Below are 22,128 nucleotides of genomic sequence, written 5' to 3' on the forward strand. Positions count from 1 at the left end.
GGTTGTCCCAGGAGAGGAAGCCTAAGTTACCATCTGCTCCTTGCTTCCCTGGTGCACCCGTGAATCCCTGGAGGCCTGTGAGAGGAGAAACGGCACTCAGTCACTGTAGTTGGTTTCTTTAGTTAGCTGACATTCTGGGGCCCTGAGGTACCCAGTCATAAGAGCCCTCTACCCTATACACAGATGCACAAGCAAACATATGGGGTAGAGTCCCAGGCAGGCCCACACAGAGGCGACTTTTTCCGAAGGCTTGGTCTGTGCATAGCGGTGGAAGAAGGCTCTAGAACAAGGGAAGTGGGTTTGAATCATAGCTGCCTATCCAAGCATGGTAGAGCCTTGGAAAAGAGACCTCAGTATCCCTTGCCACAATGCTATCATCTGTAAAATGGGGCTGATGATGGCTGGGCCCTCTGCAGGTGCCTCATTAGTAATCCTATACCCAGGACAGGAGATAAATGGAGTTGGCAAAGAATGGCTCCCTCCAGGCCAACTGGAAGAACATGCAGTTACACCCTGAAGGGCAGGCCATATCCAGGGGACAGGGTGAGGGAGGAACAAGGCAGGACAGTGAGCATGAGGAGAAGTGGGGAAATCCCAGAGGGTGGGTGAGGAAGAAGGGGAGGAGAGGCTGCCAGGCAAGGTGTGGAGAAAGGTTTGCTGGGACACCTGGGCTCCAGCCTTTCCTAGGATGCCAGCTGCTCTGGGCTTGTGGTCTCCATCACAGACCCTTTGCCCTCCCCAAGGAGAATGGGACCTCAGACTGTGCCTCTAGGATGGGCTGAGCCTGTCCTTCCAGGTGACCTGGTTGCCTGCTGTCTCTGGGATCTGGGGAATCTACTTGAAGCCTCTCTTTCTGAGTTGCAAGAGGGGAGACTGGATCCCCTCTGAGTGGCCTGCCTGCTGTGTGAGTGTGGGTGTGAGTGTGAGTGTGGGTGTGAGGCTGTTTGTGTGTAGGTCACATGAGTATCTGCAGGTGCACACACATGAGTATGTGTATGCTATGTATAAGTGTGAGCACTAGAGTGTGTGCTCACACATGTGCATGAATATGTGAGTGTGTATTTCCATGATTGTGTATTGGGAGCTAGTATCTGTGCCAAAATGTGTGTTCATACATACACATAAGTACATGAATGTACTGTGCAAGTATTCATACACATGTGTCCGTACATGCGCATGAATGTGTGGCCCTGTGTGTGTAAGGATGCATGCATGTGCAGGCACCAGTGTTTATATGTGTGCATGAGTGAATGCGGGATTTTGTGTGTGTGTGTGTGTGTGTGTGTGTGTAGCATATGAGTGTGAAGACACAATGATGTGTGTAGACATGTGCTTGTGAGTATGTGTGTGTGTGTGTGTGTGTGTGAGAGAGAGAGAGAGAGAGAGAGAGAGAGAGAGAGCATGTGGTAGTGCAATGGGTGAGTGTATGAGTGTCTATGCCTGCTCCTCACTGCACTGAAATCTTCCTTTCTGATTTTTAAAGCCTTTTGGAAGAAGCCCTGCCTAGACAGAGAACAATGGGTTCCTGGGGATCCTATTAGCTTACCTTCCTAATAGAGCCAGTTCCTAGAAGTAGCTTTCTCTGCTCACCAGACCCCTTTTGTGACTGCTGGCGCTTTCTGGAGGGGCAAACCTGCTGGTTTGTTTACTTCCCCCTTTTTATCTAGACTGGCTGGCTCTGCTTCTGGCTGTTAAAAGGTCTTAGTGGGGTACTGGGGGCGCTCTGTGAAGACTGACAGTCACTCTCCTAGGCTTTTGTCTCCAGGGAGGGGGCCGTGGGAGGGGGAGGGGGAGAAGGAGAGGCGGGGAGGGAGAGGAAGAGGGCATTCTGATTCTACTACTGGTCTGTGGCTAAGACATAAGCTGAGGCTGGGCAGGTGAGGCTGAAGCTATAGCTCTCTCGGGAGAGGGCTCACTTTTCAAGCAGGAGGACTTTAGTTTAACCCCCCAAACCCATGTAAAGTGGCTCGGAGTGTCAGTGTGCGCTTGTAGTCTCCATACGGAGGAGGCAGAGGCAGCAGGTGGGTTCCTGGGACTCACTGGCTAGCTACCCTAGTTTATTTGGTAAGTTACAGGCCAGTGTAACTAGCCTTATCATGAAACAAGACAAAACTAAAAATGAATACAAAGACAGAAACCAAGGTGGACATATACAGTACTTGAGGAGTGACCACCAAGGCTGACTCTGGCTTCTATGTGAGCACATGTGGGCTAGGACACAACACACATGTGCACATACACACAGAGATATACATGAACAATGCCCGGCAAACGCCTCAGCTTCATTTTATGTATAAAGAAACTGAGGTGTATGCTGGTGCGGGAGGCAAGGCCACAATGACCCACTCAGCCGCCATGGGCTGCACTGTACCCTGCGGGCTCATAGGTTTGCAGTCCTCAGCAGAGAAGGCTCAACCGTGATGTCCACACCCTATATAACCTGTCCAGGCTGAGGCAGCACTGAGCAATACTACCGTTTGTGGACTCCCCCTCCCCCACCTCTGAGCCCACCCCAGGTCTCACACAAGCTGCCTCCCCTTGTGCAGGCCCACCCCACAGGGTTTAGTCTCTGGTGTGGGTCCTTGTCACTGAGAAAGCCCACTGTGTGTTCCTGTGACACCTACTCACCTGCCTCTCCCTTGGTGCCTGGTGGGCCCTGGGGTCCTCGGACACCTGGAGACGTTAGGGTTAAAATGTGAGGTTAGGAAGATAATACTTGCAGCTGGCAGGGCATGAGGAAGGTCAGGACCCGGAAAACCAGAGCCAACTCAGCTGGTCTCAGCAGGACCTGGGTCACCTTCCCCAAACCGTTCCCTAAAGTTCATACACAAGGCGCCATTGCTCTTTCCCCTAATGAACTTCTCAACTCCGCAAGTAAGTACACCTTGAAACGCATTTCTACAGCTAATAGCAACAGAGTGAATTGTGGGTGCGCCTCCACCCTCAGCACTGGGCGATGGCTCAGCAGGTGAGTTGCTCTTGCTAAGGGCCTGAGTTCAGTTCCCAGGGCCATACAAATGCTTGTAGCACGACTCCAAGGGATTTATCTGGCTTCTTTCAGCACTGCCCTGACACCCATTCCCAGGCACGTTTACTTGTCATCAGAAAAACAGAACTTACAGACCAATAAAAACTGTTTTCAAAAGTAAGCCTCCTCCTGGCTCAGGAAAAGGAATGCCCCGAAGCATCAGGGAGACAAAGGGAGAAACCATAGACAAGAGATAAGTCCATACAACGGCGGGGTCAGCTGCTGGGGCCCAGGGCTGGACAGTGCTCTACTCTTGGGGGACATATTTCATTTTTTTCCCTTGAAACATATTGTTCACATGTTTTTGTGTGTGTGAGAGAGAGGATATACATCACATGTGAGGGCTGCAGAGTCTTCTGGAGCTGGTTACAGGGGGTTGTGAGTCACTCAACGTGGATTTTGTGAGCCAACCCCGGGTCCTCTGCAAGAGCAGCCAGTACTCTTAACCGCTGAGCCTTCCCAACAGACCTTTCGCTACTCCACTCTACCTGTGTCCCAGTGCGATTTCTTCTTCCTGCCATGACTGGGATCAGGGGGAATCCAGAGGAGACATCTCCCCATTCATGAGAGAGGGAAGAAAAGATTCAGAGTATAGGGGAGAAAGGGAAAGAACATAGGGTCAGAAGACAGAGACTGTACCTGGAGTTCCGTCACGACCCGCAGCCCCCTTTTCTCCCTTCGCAGCAGATGGCCCAGGCAGGCCTGGGATTCCCGGTGCGCCCGGGGCCCCTTTTGGACCTGGAGGATAAAAAAGAACAGAGGAGGCAGCTAGTCGAGCAGCAATGGATAAGACATTTACTCAGCCTCCCAGGGCAGGTGAGTCCACGAAGGATACAAAAGATCCAGGGTGGTACCAAGAAACGGATGGTCTGGGAGACACAGGAAAATGAAAAAGAATTGTATAGATGGTGTCTGAGGGGGGCTCAGCCACAAAGATGTGGCTTCAGGGACCAGTTTAAACTTGCCTGAGAGGCTGTGCCCCCTATCTGTGTCAGGAAGCCTATGGCTCTCGGCAGACACGTTTACTGCTTGTAACAACTGCCTATCCCTGAGGCAAAGCCAGGACTTCTGAACTTTATGCTTTCCCTTCCCCGCTCCCCCAGCCCCCCAGGTCGCCATCAAATGAGTCTTTGAGGGCTTTGACTAAGCTAGGCAAACCATGAAATAAGAGAGAGAGCGGGTAGCCTAGGGGATGGGAATCTGGACTTCTCAGCTGTGCTGGCTCCCAGCAGCACCGCTTAGGTCTGGTAAAGGGCGCAGCACTGCTTAGGTCTGGTAAAGGGGAGCCGCAGTTCCCAGAAATGAGCCACACTATGGTAAAATTCTACAAGGCTGATGAGTAATTAAGGGGTGAATGATTGTGGAGAGTTGGAATGTTGCAGGTTCAGAGCCAAATTATCCTGGTTTATCTTTAGCACCTTAATAACCATTTATTACCCATCTGTGTGTTTTGTCTAACATCCTCATGACCATTAGGTAAAATCCGTCTAGAATGGACTAATAGACCCCTTAGCATCTATCAACCCAAAGGCTAAGCATGTCATCAGATAGCGTCTGAGGCCTCATGTGGTATTTTTCTGTTTTGTCTTAACTTACCTGCTTGATATTCCCATCAAGGTATTTTTTCAAGTACCTTGATTTATGACTTTCTTTTGTTCTGTTACTATCAAAATTTCAGGAAACCTATCACACCAAAACAGGGTGTGTAAGGTAACCTGAGACCGTGTACCTGGGCTTCAGTCATTTCTGTTTGCTTTCAGAATCAACAGTCCCTTTTCCCTTTGAGATGAGAGTTATGTCACGAGCACGCGGCACTCTTGTCATTACAGCCTTCTGGGAGAGCCAAGCCTAACACACAAGATGAGGGGCCGATACCAACACCAAGCTAGTCAAAGGTGCTTGATAAGAGTGCTTCCGGGAGACAAGGAAGGTTCTGGAAGCCTGGGACACTTGGACAAGATGGAAGGAGGAGATAGGTATGTCCACATACTATCCTAGGAAGATGGCAGCATTTGTAGGTTGGAGGGAGAAGGCAATCATTTGGCTCAGGGGAAGGCAGAGGTCCTGAGTCAGGTGTCCTCACACTGTCAGGGATAGAGAGGTGGTCCTATGAAGCAGGTAGCATATGGACTGACCAGATCATTGTCAGTGAGCTGAACTTAGAAAATCCATAGAAGGCTCCCAGCTAAGGAGCCTTCCAGCAAAGGTTCTAGGGAAGGGAAGAGTGGGTCAGACTGGAGGTGAACCTACCTGGAGAGCCTCGTTCACCTTTAATCCGGAACAACTCTGTAAGGGAAGGAGAGAAGGTTGCAACTGAGCAGGGTGTAGAGTGAAGCTTGATTTTGCTCCTGTGCCCCACAGAGAGCTCACAGACTCTATATTGGAAGGCTGGGGCCCCATGGGTCTTCTAGCCTTAAGAGGTTTGAACAATAACACCTGAATTTGTTCTTAAGCTTAGAGAGACCAGGAACCAGTGCCCCGGAAGTTGTGGAAGTACTGAAACACTTAGATTGCTGGCCTATACCAGCATTGTTCTAAACCCATCTGCGTTGGTCAAAATGGCTGATTTGCCCCGGCTGAGCGTGTAGCTCAGTTGGTAGGGTGCTCAGCCAGCATGCATGGAAACCCTGGGTTTCATCCCCAGAACCACAGAAACTGGGTGTGGTGGTACCTGGATTTTGAGTGAGGTTGTCAACTTGCTGACGCAGTTGCTCCTGGCTGGTGTGGACCCAGCTAAGCTGGGCCTGCAAGGCTTGCAGCCCCTGTGCTCCTGATACTATGTGTGTTTTGGGACGTGCCCACTGCAGAGAGAAGAATGGCTTGTCCTCAGCAGCTAGTGTTCCATTGTCACAACACATCTCTAGGCTCTGGAACTGCTCCTGCAGATTGAGAACTGGAACCCACAGCATCATTTAGGGGCCTCATTGAAGCCTAAGACATTAGGGCAGGTTTCCGATAGTCCGTGTACATGTGCATGTCTTCTATAGGGCATGGAGTTCCAAACACAAATTCTGTGCATTGTGGGGAAAAGGAAACAGGATGGACTCCCCACATCAGATCCCTGGGACCTGTTGGCCAGCCAACATAGTCATTTGGTGAAGTCCAGGCTAGAAAGAAACTCTGTCTCTAAATGGGCAATGCATCTGAAATGGCTTTCATATGCAACACACACACACACACACACACACACACACACACACACACACACAAACACACACCCTCTCTTCACTTTTCACTCCTCCATTACCTTGGTGGATCTAACCACTGTGCCCTAGCAGGAGGGCAGCAATACCCTCAAGATGCCTCTAGTCAGCCTGAACCTTACACCAGAGGAGCTTAGGTGGCCCAGGGCTAGGAGCACCTCACCTTGAATCAGCAGCAGGGCAGTACCTGCTGTGAGCAGAATCAGGTGGATGGCCATGACTGCCATGCACAAGGTCCTTCCATTTCTCTTCTTGGGCACCGGATCTGAAATAGAAGAGGAGAAATGATGGCTTCAGAGGCACAGAGAAGAAGCCAACCTGTGCCAGGCCACACACAGTTGAGCAGGAGACTCCTGGGAAAGCGGGAAAGGCATCCAGATCTTTCTTATTCCTGTTTTTGCCACAAGGCAAGAAGTTCCATGTTTAGTCCTTTATATGTATGGCTGGAGAGGAGGAGACAAGCAAACTTCCAGGGCTTGATGGCCAGCCAGACTAGCCCTCTTCATGAGCTCAGGCCAGTAAGAGATGCTTCCTGAAAAGAGAAGAGAAGGAGAAGAAGGATGGGGTAGGGAAGGGTAGGAAAGGGGAAGAAAGAGACGGGGAAGTGGGGGGAATGGAGGGGAGGCGGGGAGAAGTAGGAAAGGAAGGGAAAGGAAGGGAAGGGGAGGGGAGAGAAGGAAATCTGGCAAGTACCCATGAAATGACACCTGAGGTTGACTGCTCCCATGCTCACATAAGTATAACCAGATGCATCAATCTTGCTCAGTCTTGAACACGAATGTGATGCATGGTCTGTGTTGGAGTCACCAATGCTTACACAACGAATCACTGAAGCCACAGGCTGCATTTACACAGTCTGAGAGGATGAAGTGGTTTGTTCCTGTTTCCTAAACACTCTGTGAGCCTCAGAGAACTGAGTAACTTACTAGCACATACGATGCAGGAGTGCAGTTCGTGTCTTTCCTTCCTTGGTCTTTGGTTGTGTGTGTGTGTGTGTGTGTGTGTGTGTGTGTGTGTGTGTGTGAGAGAGAGAGAGAGAGAGAGAGAGAGAGAGAGTGTATGCACATATCTGATTGTCTCTCTGTGTATGTGAGTATGCATGTGAACATAAGTGTGCATATATGTACGGAAGCTGTGTGTGCATGCAAATCATGTTCAGCACAAGCTATTCAATAGAGAAACAGGAATGACAGGGGATCATGACCTTGCCTCAGCTCAATAAGGTCCCAGCCTGCTGGGGTGTGCATTGTGAGCAATCAGGGGTGTGTCTTTGCCGTCGTCCCTTCTGTGCCTGGACACATACATATATAGCGGTTCCTTGCTGTCTATGCAGGAAGGCTCCAGAGCCACATAAAGGTATCAAAAATACAGAGATTACTGAGTTCCTTATATACTGGGTGGTGTTTGCATAGAAGCCACACACTCCTGTGTGAGAGGTGACATGCAATGGATAGGAAAGGGAACTGTGCCGGGGTCCCAGGCATCAGAGGTCAAGGTGGGGACAGTAAGAACAAGCATGAAAAATGATATAAATGTTTTAAGAGCACAGAGGAGAAACAATGAGCAGAAGAGAGGTCTCACTATGGGAGTGGTTGTGGATGTTTGTCCTAATTCAGAATGCTTTCAGAATTGGGCTGGGGAGATAGCTTAATGGGTAAAGCCTTGCAAGTGTGAGGACCAGAGTTTGGATCCCGAGAACCTGCATAAATGTCGATTGGGTGTGGTTACCCCTGTCTGCTATGTCAGCACTGGAAGATAGTGAGCGGCTGCATCAATGTGCTCTCCATTCAGGGAAGATGCTGTCTCAGTAAATACGGTATAGAGCAGTGAAGGAAGTCATCAGTATGGTGTCCACGTACACCTCGAAATGCATCCACACACATGTGAATATGCATACACTCATGCACACACCGCACACATACTAACATATGCCAAAAGAATTCTGAGTTCCCTCTGTCCTAAGACAGGGCTTTAGGAACTGGGGACCTGTATTTTGTAAGTGTATCTCACTTGCCGTGCAGACAGTAGAGGGCAGATGAAGTTCTTATGTTCACATTTGCTAGTTCATCTCTTCGAAGGTGGGAGAAACGCAAAGGAAATGTCTCTTCTAAGGGGTTTTGGCTCCTGAAGAAGAACTTCCCTAGTTAAGAGACTAACAACTTAACTCTGGTAAGTTGTCTTAGGGTTTCCAATGCTGTGGAGAGACACCATGACCAAAGCAACTCTTATAAAAGACAATATTTAATTGGGACTGGCTTACAGATTTAGAGGTTCAGGCCATTATCATCAAGGTGAGACCATGGCAGTGTCCAGGCAGGCCTGGGGCTGGAGGAGCTAAGAGTTCCGCATCTTGACCCAAAGGCAAACAGGAGAAGACTGGCTCCCACGTGGCTAGTAGGAGGGTCTTAAAGCCCACCCCCATCATGACATACTTTCTCCAACAAGGACACACCTCCTAATAGTGTCACTCCCTCAGTCAAGCATCTTCAAACCACCATATAGGTCCTCAGAGCCTTCCCTGGGGTAAAAGTGGAGAGTGGGCAGAAATTTCAGGAAGACATTTCACACTGTGACAGTCTGCTTTGTGGGTTCCGATGAGGTGAGGGACCCTGTCTTTAAAAGGAAAGGTGGTTAGTGTCTAAGGAATGACACCCAGAGGCTGAGCTCTGATACCTCCATATACATGAGCAGTCACACACACACACACACACACACACACACACACACACACACACACCCCACAGGAACATACATTGTACATGGAAATGTATGAAGTTAAAGGCAGAGAACATTTAAAAACTAAAGGAAAAGTACTGAAAGCAGTTAGAAAAGACACATTATCGGCTAAGGCATACTACCTGAACGGCAGCAGATTATCTGAAACCATGGAGATCAGGTACAAGTGGCACACTGTGTTCTGTGTGCTGAAAGGAAAGAACTACAGACCATGAATTCTCTTGTGAATGAAAAGATCCTTCAGGAATGAATGGGAGATACAGACATTCTCAGATAAAGGGAGACTAAGAGAATTTGAAGGGACTTCTCCAAACAGGAGATGAGAATAGAAGACCTACAGTTTCAAAACAGGAAAAGAATAATGGTTAGAAACAGGTACACACACACACACACACACACACACACACACACACACACACACACCCCTCTTTGGCTTTCTAAAGTTTCACCTCATGGTTGAAAACAAATATACTGTCTTCTTATATTGTATATAACCTATGGTGGAGGAAATTCTTAAGATCATTGTATTTTTAAAGAGGAGAAGGACGAAAATTGAAATGAAATTTCTCTGTTTGACCTGACATGGGAAAAACACTAATTCTGACAGATGGTGGCATGCTCTGTAAGTGCATTTCAATGCTGGGAGAGACTTCCAAAGAAGCCGCTGTGGTTTCAGTGGCTCGTGTGTGTGGTCTGGTCTCCAGCTGGCGATGCTGTTTGGATGCTACAGAACCTTTAGGAGGTGGAACCTTGCTGGACAAAGCGAGTCACTGGGGAGAACCTTGAGGCCTTATAGCCTGCTCCCACTTCCTGTTAAGGCAACGCTTCCTGAGTGCTAGCGCCTTGTGAACAGCCACCTTACGCTCCCCGATGCCTTGTCTTTCCTGCCTGCCACTGTGCCTTCCCAGCCCATCGCCATGTCTTTCAAGTTGTGATGACTCTATCCCTCTGAAGCTCTGAGCCGAACTCTTAAGGTTTTTGTTTGTTTGTTTGTTTGTTTTTGGTGTTTTTGTTGCTGTTGTTAAGAAATTTTAACGCAGCAAGGAAGAAACCGCCAAGACAAAAAGCCCTTGCATGTGATGCATTCAAATGGAATTCCAAAAAGTATTCAAATAATACACTGGAAAACAAGGGGAAAAATCAGAAATAGTGCAATAAGATGGTCTTTTAAAGCCCTAGCATATTGATAATTGATATATCTGTAATCTATCCCAGCCTGCCAATCAGCACAGATGTTGACAAGCTGATATAACAGAACTACATATTACCTAGAGGAAACCAGAATTTCAAAATGAAGAAACAAATATTGGCTCATCTGGAAGGAGAAAGATACACATAGATAAATGTAATGAGACGGCATTTCAGTTTTATACCTTGCTCTCAATGACTGATAAAACCCAGCAAAGACACCAAAGGATCAAACACCATCAACAAACACCTAATGAACATACAGGACACTCCATCAAACATCAGGCACATGCTTTTCCATCATACATGGAACATTCAGCAAAACTGACCATATCTTGGGTCATAAAACAGGCGTCATTAGCATGTGGAGAGAGTGAGGTTGGGGCTGGCTCAGTCAGGAAAATGCTTGATACACAAACTCAGTGATCTGAGTTCACATCATGAGAATTCACGTAAAACGCCATGTGCAGGAATGCTCTTCTGTAATCCCAGGGCTCAGGAGTCAGAGACAGGAGCATTCCTGGGGCTTCTCACCCAGGAGTCTATGAACTCCAAGTTCAGTGAGAAAATGGGGCTGGAGAGTTGTCTCGACAGTCAAGAGCCCTTGTTGCTCTTCCAGAGAACCCAAGTTCACATCAGGTGACCAACAACGACCTCAACTCCAGCTCCAGAGGATCTGATGCCCTCTTCTGGATGGATGTTATGGGCACACATGTGAGCATATGTATACAGGGACACACACATCCACATATAAAATAAATAATTTACACCAAATCTGTGATGATAAAGGCATCTGCAAACATTAAAGCTGGTGTCATTTAGTTGTGAGAGACACAACGGTTTTCCCTAAGTCTTGGACCAAGGGAAGAATGTTGGTTCCTGTCCTCTTATTTAATGTGGTCATGAAGAGTTCCTGTGAACAGCACAAAGGGAATAAGGAATGTAGGTTGGAGAGGAACAAGTATATTTCTATTTGCAGAAGTGCGTGTCTATTTAACAAATCCCTCATAATCTTTCAAAAGAATCCAAAGAACTAATAAGTAGTTCCAAAGCTGTAAGATACATGATCAACATATAAAATTCAATGGCATCATTATATACTAATAAAAAGCAGTTGGTAACCAAAATTAGACATAGTCGAACTGGTCTGGAGAAATGGTAGACAGCCGCTAAAGCCCTGGCTACTCTTTCAGAAGATCAGAGCTAAGAACCCGGCAACCACAACCTCTTAATACTCCAGCTCTGGGAGATTCAGTGGCCTCTTATAGCCTTCGTAGGAACCCACAAACATGTACACACGCACACACACACACACACACACACACACAAACACACACACGCACGCACACACACACGCATGCACACACAGGCATAAATAAAATAAAATGATAAATCAACATCCCATGGAAATATTTCAGTCCAGAGAAAAGAAAATATTCGGATATAAAACTAATGAAAGACTTGAATGAGGTAACCCAATCACAAACAAACAAACAAATAAAACCAACCAACCAACCAACCAAAAAAAGTGAATATTAGTCCAAAAGATTGGATTACTCTAGATACAGTCCACAGACCACATGCAGCTCAAGAAGAAGGATGACCAAAGTGTGGATGCTTCAGTCCTTCTTAGAAAGGGGAACAAAAATATTCACAGGAGGAGATACGGAGACAAAGTTTGGAGCAGAGACTGAAGGAATTGCCATCCAGAGACTGCCCAACCTGGGGATCCAGCCCATAGACATACAGCCACCAAACCCAGATAATATTGTTGAGGTCAATAAATGCATGCTGACAGGAGCCTGATATAGTTGTCTCCTGAGAGGCTCTGCCAGAGCATGACAAATACAGAGGTGGATGCTCACAGCCAACCACTGGACTGAGAACGGGGTCCCCGTTGGAGCAGTTAGAGAAAGGACTGAAGGAGCTGAAGGGGTTTGCAACACTGTAAGAATAACAATGCCAACCAACCAGAGCTCCCAGGCACTAAACCACCATCCAAAGAGTACACATGGACAGACCCATGGCTCCAGTGCATATGTAGCAGAGGATGGCCTTGTTGGGCACCAATGTGAGGAGAAGCCCTTGGTCCTGCCAAGGCTGGACCCCCCGGTGTAGGGGAATGTCAGTGCAGGGAGGTGGTAAGGGGTGGGTGGATGGGTGGGGGAACACCCTCATAGAAGAAGGGGGGATGGGATAGGGGGCTTATCGATGGGAAACCGGGAAAGGGGATAACATTTGAAATATAAATTAAAAAATATCAAAAAAAAAAAACAACAAAAACCAACCAAACAAAAAACCAACAAAACAAACCTAATGAAACAGATCCAGGATTTGTATGCTGGAAATTACAAAATTCAACTTTAGAAACCCCCAAAACTCCTAGACCCCTCATCACAGTCCCCTCCCAATTTTATGCTCCACCCCCTTCTTAACCCATTGAGTTCAGTTACAGGACTGGGACATGGAAAACCTAGCGAGGGCCACACCCCTGAAGAAAACCAACTTTCCCCCTCCAGAAGTTATCCATGGTCAATCGCCTCAGAGAGAAGTGTTCACTGGCTTAATCCTGGGCTGGTCCTGTGCAGCAGCCACCGCTGCTGTGAGGTTATGAGGGCAGCAGTCCTGGGACGTCCAGAAGACAGTTTCGCTCTCACAAACTTCCCACCCTCCTCCTTTGACGCTCCTTAGTGGCAGGGTAGGAGATAGATATAGGTCTGAGTAGTCCACAGTCTCATATCAGATGCAATGCTGGTCAATTCTTTGTCTCTGCAGTAACTGCTGCCCAAGGAGAAAGAGAGGTGTGGAAACAGTATACCATATGAGGAAAGGGGAAGGGGCAGAGAGCTTAGGTGGGTGAAGTCTAGGCAGGCTCCAGACTCAAAAAGAGCTGCCAAGGTGAGAGAGGAGATAGACAAAGAAGAATTCCGGATTAAGAAAGGTGGCAGCATCCACACCCACACCCACACCCCAGGGATCGTGGAAGAGCTCTCTCTTGGGCTCCAAAGTTCCACCAACCCTAGTTCATGGCAGAGGACCTGGCTTGATGGCTCTCAAGCCTAGCAATCTAGCGATCTGTGTGTGGTTGGTCGGCCATGCTTGCTCAACATACCCATGTGTGTGTTATAGATATATTCGATTTTTATTCTTACTCATGCCTCACAGAATTTGGGACAGGCTGGCAATACACCTTGACTGGTGAAGTACTGGCCCACACAAGTACAAGGATCCAAGTTTGACATCCAGACCCTTGAAAAAGCCATGCGTAGCGCCGTTTGGCTTGTAATCCCAGGGCCAGGGAAGCAGACAGGTAGGTCTCTGGGGTTCATCAGGCAGCTTTAGGCAAGTATCAGGCCCTATCTCAAAGAAAAGGGTGGGTGGACACCTTCAGTTGTCTGCTAATCTCTATATACATATACTCACATGCATGTAGGCAGACCCACGTGCACGCGCGCACACACACACACACACACACACACACACACACACACACACACGAGTGTTGTTTGGAAAGCTTATTGGTATGTGCACACAAGTACACACACAAATCCAGGAAGAGAAAACCAGGGCAGGGCACACTGAGTGCAGAACAGATGATCCTTAAAAAGGGAACTTGTTACTAGAAAGGATGCGTGAGAGGCTGTGGAAACACATCATGGCCAGAGAGAGTGATAGGAAAATGCATATATTTCAAAGTCAAACTACATGATACAACTATGAGAATGGGAAGAGAGAGAGTGCGAGGGAGAGGGAGTGGGGAAAGGGGAGAGGGGACAGGGGACAGGGGAGAGGGGGAAGGGGAGAGAGGACAGGGGACAGAGGACAGGGGACAGGGAACAGGGGAGAGAGGAGAGAGGAGAAGGGAGAGGGGGAAGGGGAGAGGACAAACAGAGAGAGATGCTATCAAGGAAAAAACATTTCAAAGGTTTGTGAAGTTCACATCTGATAGTTTCTGGAGTATATAGTCAACTCCCCAGGGTATTTCTGAATCGTTACAAAAATTAATAAAACCTGTTGTGGTGACACAGGCTTATAAACCTAGTGTTCAGGAGGCCAAAGTATGAGAGACATGGCTGTGAAGGCCTTGAAAGGGAAATGTTAACATTGTATTAATAGGGAGACTGTTTTATATTTCAAGGTGGGCAGCAATAGAAAATTATTAAGTGCATTTCAGACCAGAGGGCATTTCAATTGGTAAAACGACTGTCTAGCAAGCATGAAGCCCTGGGTTCAATTCCCATCACCACACACACCAGGGGTGGTGGTGCACGCCTGTAATCCCAGTACTTGTGTGTTGGAGGCAGGAGGATGAGAAGTTCAAGGCCATCCTTGGGAATTCAAAGTCAATCCAGATGTAACAAAGTAGAGGGGAGGGAGGGGGAGGGGGAGGAGGGGGGAAGGGAAGGGACAGAATGAATAAGACATTAACACTCACCGTGTTTTTCAGCTGTTTTTGTTTGTTTGGAAATTGCAGGTTAAAATTTAATGACAGTGGGTTTTTGGGTTTTTATTTATTTATTTTTTCAGAAGAAAATAAAAGTAACTTGCATTCCTGAGTTCCAGGTCATTTCTGTTATCAAAGGAAACCTGGAGGGTTATCATGCTTGCTAAACCTCTCGGCAATTACTGTTTCATAAAGGCGCTCTCTAGAAGGTTCCACATATTCCCTGACTGCATTGTAGAAATTATTCCATCCCCCTTGGTCTCTTGGAGCTTTGTTAAGGTTTGGTCTTGGCTTAGGGCTCAAGTGTTGGTCTATGGAGCACAGCTAGAGTCCAAGTCAGAAGTCTTGAGTCAGTCCTTGTGCTTTGGCTTTGACTCCAGTCCTGACATCTGGTGTTTGCCCAGGGCTTTTTCTGTTTTCCTGTGGTGAGTGTGTGCCTGTGTGCATGCTTATGTGTGTGTGTGTGTGTGTGTGTATGTGTGTGTGTGTGCACGTGTGTGTGTGCATGCTTATGTGTGAGTGCATGTGTGCACGTGTGTGTATGTGTGTGTGCGCATGCTTATGTGTGTGTGCATGTGTGTGTGCGTGTGTGCACGTGTGTGTATGTGTGTGTGCATGCTTATGTGTGTGTGCATGTGTGTGTGTGCATGTGTGTGTCGCACGTGTGTGTATGTGTGTGTGTGCATGCTTGTGTGTGTGTGTGTGTGTGTGTGTGCGCACGCGCATGTGCCTGACACATAGAGAGGTCAGAAAACAACCTCGGGTGACAGTCCTCACCTTCCACCCGTTTAAGCCAGGGTCCCTCTTCTGTTGTTTCCTGCTGAGTCCACCAGTCTAGCCTGCAAGCTTCCAGGCATTTGCTTAGTTCCTCTTCCCATCACCCCATAGGAACCATAGGAACACTGGGATTATAGACGCGGGGGTGGAGGGGGAGGGCTACCATGCCTAGCTTTGTATGAGTGCAGGAATTGAACTCAGGCCCTCATACTTGCACAGCAAGCTTTACACCACACTCCTGTGCTATGGGCTGTGTGTGTGTGTGTGTGTGTGTGTGTGTGTGTGTGTGTGTCTGTCTGTCTGTCTGTCTGTTTCTGTGTCGGTGTGTGATGTCCTTGCTTTGTGTGTGTTCCTGTTTTGGGATATGTAGTGGAGGTAGGAGTTGACATCCAGTATCTTCCTCTATTGATCTCTGTCTTACTTTCTGACATAAGATCTCTCACTGAACACAAACTCACCACTTAGCTACATTAGCTGACCAGGGAGCTCCAAGGATCCTCCTGTCTCCACCTACCACCAGTTCTGGGGTACAGACCGTGCAACCGTGCCCGACTTTTTTTGCATGGGCACTGGAGACCTGAACTCAAGCCCTCATGCTTGTGCAACAGGCACTTAACCCACCAAGCCACTTCCACAGCGCTCGTTCTGCTTCTTTACAGCTAGCTGTGGTCATCTCTTGCTGCCGAGCACCCTGGCTCTCACTTACTCTCTCCACCAGTCTCCCTACCTACCAGAGGGAGCAAACTCAGCTACAGACCAGAGCGCTCGACAACCGCCATGCAGCTTCCATCTCCCTCACTGACGTCAGGATAGGTTCAAATCCTTCGTCCCACCCTCAGCCCCACTGAGCACTCCTCCCAGTTCTGAAGGACAGTGTGAGCTTCTTAGATTTCTTAGGACATCCTTATGTGTGTGTGTGACCTAAATGTGTGTCACCCCCTCCCCCCCACCCGCTGTCTCATTTCTGTTCCTAACTCAGCTCCTTCTGTCCTATCAACCTTAGAAGAGACTAGACTTAGAAGTTGCCTAGCAAGCATGAGGAGCTGTTTGATCCCCAGAACTCATGTGAAAAAGCCATGGCAGACACATCTCTGAGGTTAACAGCACTTACTGTGCCATCAGAGGACCTGAATTTGGATTCCAGCACCCACATCGGGTGGCTCACGACCCCCCTTTAACTCCAGCAGATCATTACAAAAGACGATTCTCAAAGATTGTTCTAGGATGGGAAGTCAGAGCTCTGCAGTGGCCAACAAGTCCACCCCTGACTTTAAATGCTACAAATTCCTGAAGGTGTAAAAGATATATCACTTATACAGTGCTAAGAAACTATGCAGAGCAGTTTCAGAGGGCCAGCCAAGCAGCCCAGTGGGTAAGAACACCCCCCCACCAAGCCTGACCAGTTGAGAATTCGATCCCAGAATTTCACAGGGTAGGAGAGAACTGACTCCTAAAGTTGCTTGCCTTCCACTCATGCACCCTCCCCACAAACACACACAATTGCAATAAAAATTTTTAAAGATCTGAAAGCTGTGTTCCATCTGCGTCAGACTGATGAAAAAAGCCAGAGAAGCAAGAGCCCATCTTAGCTGACCGGAGATGAAAAGCGTGCTCTCAGATCATCATGTCGGCTCTCACGGAAGCCCCTTGAAGGGTATTAAAGGACTTCCATCCAAATATATAGACAGCTTTGGTTTCAGTGCAGTGGGCTTCCCTTTTGAAACAGAACTGTACATAGCCTAGGTGAACCCCAAAGTTGCCGAACACCCAAAGATGACTTGGAACACTTCATCCTTCTGTCCCTCCCTCCCCAGAGCTGAGATCACAGGCGTGTATCACCTGTTCATGCTCTGCGGCAGAGTGAACCCAGGGCTTCCTGCCTGCTCCATAAACCCTTTACTGTCTGAGCTGGCTCCGAGGCCCCCAGGAACTTCTTCACACCGTTTGCATCCTCATAAGATGTTCATTTACGAAGGGGGCATTGCTTAACAAGCACTGGCATTAGACAATAGAAAGTATTTAAGTATGACACTCAAAAAAAAGGACCAGACTTTAAGCAAATATTGACTCCACACCAAGGACACAGCCTCTGTGGCCAGCTTTCCAGAAAGTGCAGATGGACAGAGTCTCGCTAGTGAGAGTCAGGTGGGAAGTGCACCAGGGTTCAAGCCTACCTCTCCCTAACCCTCACTCCTCCTCTGCTCTTACCTCTTCTTGCTTCCCACCAACAGCCTAGGTTTCTGTGCAATTGCAATCGCGTTACTAGGGACTCGTACTTTACCATTGATTTCAAAGGTCTCCATCACAGGGAGCATGTCTTGGTCAAAGTCGGCTCCGTCTTCTGTGCTGCCCAAGAAGGCTTCCTCCTTGAGGGTTTCTTTACTTCCCATTGCTAAGCTTTATAGGTGGTCAAAGCCCTGGAGCCAGCAGAAATGCTCCCCCAGGGGGAAGCGGGGCTCCCATTTAGCGGCGGCAGCTAGCTGGAGACCTCAGGACTTCCCTTTGGCAAGGAATCCTCAATTTGCACAATGTTTCCTGACTATGGGGACCGGGCTGTTCCTTAATGTAGAGTTTGCTAAAAATCAGGCTGTTCACAGTGGAGCTGTTGTGTGGGGAAGCTGCCTGTTAAGGATAATTGAAGAAGTTTGGAAAAGACCCTCCATGTCCCCAAGCCCCTCGGTGACACTCAAGTGGACCTTTCTCTTCCTTCTTTATGCCTTCCCAATTCCCAAATTCATCCAGATCCAGCTAGCTATCCCAGGACTTCACCAGCCCAGACAAAGATCTTCCTCTGACCCAGTTCAGGCTGAGTTCATCTATAGGCTTAATGGGGCCTTGGATCAGCTTCTGGAACAAAGCCCACTTGTCTTTTACACAGACCAAATCCAAACCTATGGTTTGATAAGGTCCCTTTGTGATTTATAGCATATTAAAGTTTAGGAAGCAGGCTAAGGAAGACTAAAGCACCTGCAGGGCAAGCATAAGAACATGAGTTCAAATCTCCAGACCCTACTGAAAAAATAAAATATAACAATGAAAACCAGGTGTGATGGCAATGTCTGTCACTGCAGAAATGGTGTCCCGACTGGGACAGGTGTTCCTCAAGCTCCCTGGCCATTGCTGTAGCCGATCAGTGAGTCCCAGGTGCAATGAGAGAGAGAGAGAGAGAGAGAGAGAGAGAGAGAGAGAGAGAGAGAGAGAGAAAGAGAGAGAGAGAGAGAGAGAGAGAGAGAGACAGAGCGAGAGAGAGAGAGAGAGAGACAGAGCGAGACAGAGACAGAGACAGAGAGAGAGACAGAGAGACAGAGACAGACAGAGACAGACAGAGAGTGACAGAGAGAGACAGAGAGTGACAGAGAGAGACAGAGAGGCCTAGCTTTAAACGGTGTGATGGAGGGACAGAGAAAAGGCTCAGTAGGTAAAGGCCCTTGTAGCCAAACCTGGAAGTTTGAACTTGATTCCTATGATCCACGTGGTGAGAAGAGAAAACTGACTCCCACAGTTATCCTCTAGCCTCCACATACGGGTATGCACACCATCACACACACGTGCATATACATCTACAGCACGCACAATTGAAATTAAGACACTTGCACAATCACTCTGGAGGGGTGCATATCAGTAAGCTTTCCAGACAACACTCGTGTGTGTGTGTGTGTGTGTGTGTGTGTGTGTGTGTGTGTGTTATGGTGTTATGACAGAAGATGGCATAACTTTCAGGAATTGGTTCTCTCTACTACATATGTCCTGATTACCAAGTGTGTGTCATCAAGCTTGGCTGCAAGTGCCTTTTACCTGCTAAGCCATCTTGTCGGCCCTCTCCACTATTTTTCAGTCAGGATCTCTCACTGAACCTGGGACTCACCGAGGCCTACGCTCATTCCTCCTGTTCTTGTTGAGCCTTCCCTGATGATTACGATGCAGGTGGAGGGGACAGTGTTTGCTGCCAATCCCACCTGGTCCTTATGGAAGCTGTGGGAAGGAAGAACAGTCACCCACCCTGTGCTTACTTCCCCTTACACATTTGCATAACAAGGGAGGTGCTGATCACTGTTGTCTTACTGAGGAGCTCAGGGCTGGGCAGTAAGGAGTGACTCTCTCGCTGTTAGGAACAGCTGGTCTGCTGAAGACGTTGGCTACTTTGCTCAGTGCATCTTCTTCGTCATCACTTTGCAAGTATCAGGACCTAAGTTCAATCCCCAGACCCCCATATAAAAAGGCTGGATGTCAGGGAATATCCTCAAATCCCAGTGCTGGGAGATAGAGACAGTCGGTTGATGCTCCTTAGCCAGTCAGCTTGCCCGTCCTCCCACCGCACTCCAAGTGTGCATGGGGCCAGGTAGAAAGCCTGTATCAAAGAACAAGATGGATGGTTAAGGTTGTGCTCTGATCTCTGAGCACTCATGTATACCCACGCACATTAGGGTGGCTGTGACAGAGGGTTAAAGGACAGGCTTGGGTCATGGGGAACAGCCAGCTGGCAGCTCCAAACAGAACCCAGGGGCAGTCAGTGTGGGTGGCAGAGACTGGGGCTTCTCCCATACAAGGAAAGTTCCCCAAGCAAAAGAGTCCGCTCCTGGACTGCCCCAAGCCTCCCGCCTTTCCCTGGCTCAGTGCTGTCTTTCAACAGTGGGGATGGGGCTCACTGGAGACTGCTGTGTAAAGTAGCCAGTACTGCACTTATGGGACTTATTTCAAGAATGTCAACTGTTCCCACGTCACCTGGAGCTATGGATCCACCAGACCACGTCTCAGAGCCAGAGTTATGAACCAGGAAAACAGCTGAGGGCGAAGTGTTCCTGCACAACTGTGAGGACATGACTTTGAGTCCCCAGCACCAATGCAGAAAACTGGGCATGGTAATGCAGCTGTAATTCCATATCTGGCAAGGAGGGACCAGGATCCCTGGGGCTTGTGGGCCAGCTAGCCAAACCTACTTGGTGAGTCCCAGGTTCGGTGAGAGATCCTGACTGAAAAATAGTGGAGAGGGCCAACAAGATGGCTTAGCAGGTAAAAGACACTTGCGGCCAAGCTTGATGACACACACTTGGTAATCAGGACACATGTAGTAGAGAGAACCAATTCCTGAAAGTTATGTCATCTTTTGCCATAACACACACACACACACACACACACACACACACACACACTCATATGCACATGCGCACACACACACACGCATATGCACATGTGCACACACACACACGCATATGCACATGCGCACACACACACACGCATGCATATGCACACACACACGCACACGCACCTGTGCGTGCACACAAATAGACATATAACTCCCACGAAACAAAACTAAATTTAAGGAGCAGTTCTCTCACGAACTTGCTGTGCAATTACAAATGACCTGCTTAACTTCTCTGAGCCCAGCACAAAGCTGCAGCTCCGTCAATACTTAAGCTAGGATTTATTATTGAGACAGGACTCCCCACCCACAACACAGAAGCTGCCAGGCACACAAGTACCAAGAACTGGTGTCAGGTTGCAAACCCAGAACATGGCTTCTACAGCCAGTGTAAGCCAGTACTCTGTCCGAGGTTCTCAGGGAGAAGTTTTGTGGAACCACAGATGCCAGCTCCCTGAGCCTTCAGCCCTGGTCCCTAAGGAGTAGGAGGTTGAGGTCTAATGAGCAGAATCCCAGAGTGATCACATATAGAGGGGAAGTGTGGAGTCCCAACTCCATTCTGTGAGAATTCCTTAGTTGATGAGATTCACTGTGAAACTCACATATGTCTCTTTAGACTCACTATATGATTGTGTGTGTGTGTGTGTGTGTGTGTGTGTGCGTGTGTGTGTAAGCAGAGGACAACCTTGGCTGTCATTCCTCAGGTACCATCCATCTCCTTAGAGACAGGATCTCCTCTGGCCTACTAATCACCATGTAGGCCAGGCCTGCTGGCCAGTGAGCCTCAGAGACAGCTGTCTTCACCTCCTCGGTGCTGGGATTATAAGTACATGCCACCATGCCTGATCTTTCTTTTTTTAAAAAAATTGCATTTTTTATTTACGTTTTAAATGTTATCCCATTTTTCCGATTTCCCCTCCAGAAACCCAATATCCCACCCCCCTGCTTCTATGAAGGGGGTGGGATATCGCCCACCTACCCACCCACTCCCTCCCACCTCCCTGACCTGACATTCCCCTACACTGGGGCATCGAGCCTTGACAGGACCAAGGGCCTCTCCTCCCATTGATGTCTGACAAGGCCATCCTCTGCTACATATGTGAATGGAGCCATAGATCCATCCCTGTGTACTCTTTGGTTGGTGGTTTAGTCCCTGGGAGCTCTGGGGTGTCTGGTTGGTTGATATTGTTGTTCTTCCTATGGGGTTGCAAATCCCTTCAGCTACTACAGTCCTTTCTCTAACTCCTCCATTGGGGACCCTGCTCTCAGTTCAATGGTTATACCTGATTTTTCATAGTGGGTTCTGCAGATCGAACTCATGTCTTATGCCTATAAGGCAAATGCTTTGTTAACGGAACTTTCTCCCTGACTCCAAGATGAATATTTGTGTGTGTGAATGCCTGTCTGTGGTGAGTGTAGATGCACATGTGACTGGAGGCCAGGAGAGCTCATTGGGTGTCCTTCAATATCACTTTTCTGACTGTTTCTTCAGGTGAGGTCTCTCCCTGAACCTGGGGCTCACCTGGAATCCAGTAGCACTTGGTGAACCTTCTGGCTTCACTCCCTGCACTCCTGCAGGCAGGTACCTAGCTTGTTACATGGATCCTGAGCT

The 22,128-nt window shown here is 48.3% G+C and overlaps 1 protein-coding gene across 1 annotated transcript in view; it reads right to left on the reverse strand.

Annotated features, from left to right (window-relative positions):
* The window catches only part of Marco (macrophage receptor with collagenous structure), a 32,205-nt gene extending 14,141 nt beyond the window's left edge, over positions 1–18,064 (reverse strand). Inside the window, 7 exon segments of the mRNA NM_001109011.2 lie at positions 31–75; positions 2,629–2,673; positions 3,668–3,766; positions 5,279–5,314; positions 5,700–5,921; positions 6,395–6,496; positions 17,658–18,064. Coding sequence (NP_001102481.1) covers positions 31–75; positions 2,629–2,673; positions 3,668–3,766; positions 5,279–5,314; positions 5,700–5,921; positions 6,395–6,496; positions 17,658–17,766 — 658 coding nt within the window. The 5' untranslated portion in view covers positions 17,767–18,064.
* Positions 18,065–22,128: the final 4,064 nt, after the last annotated feature.

This window comes from Rattus norvegicus, chromosome 13 (genome assembly GCF_021556685.1).
Source record: "Rattus norvegicus strain SHRSP/BbbUtx chromosome 13, alternate assembly SHRSP_T2T, whole genome shotgun sequence".
Taxonomy (NCBI): Eukaryota; Metazoa; Chordata; class Mammalia; order Rodentia; family Muridae; genus Rattus; species Rattus norvegicus.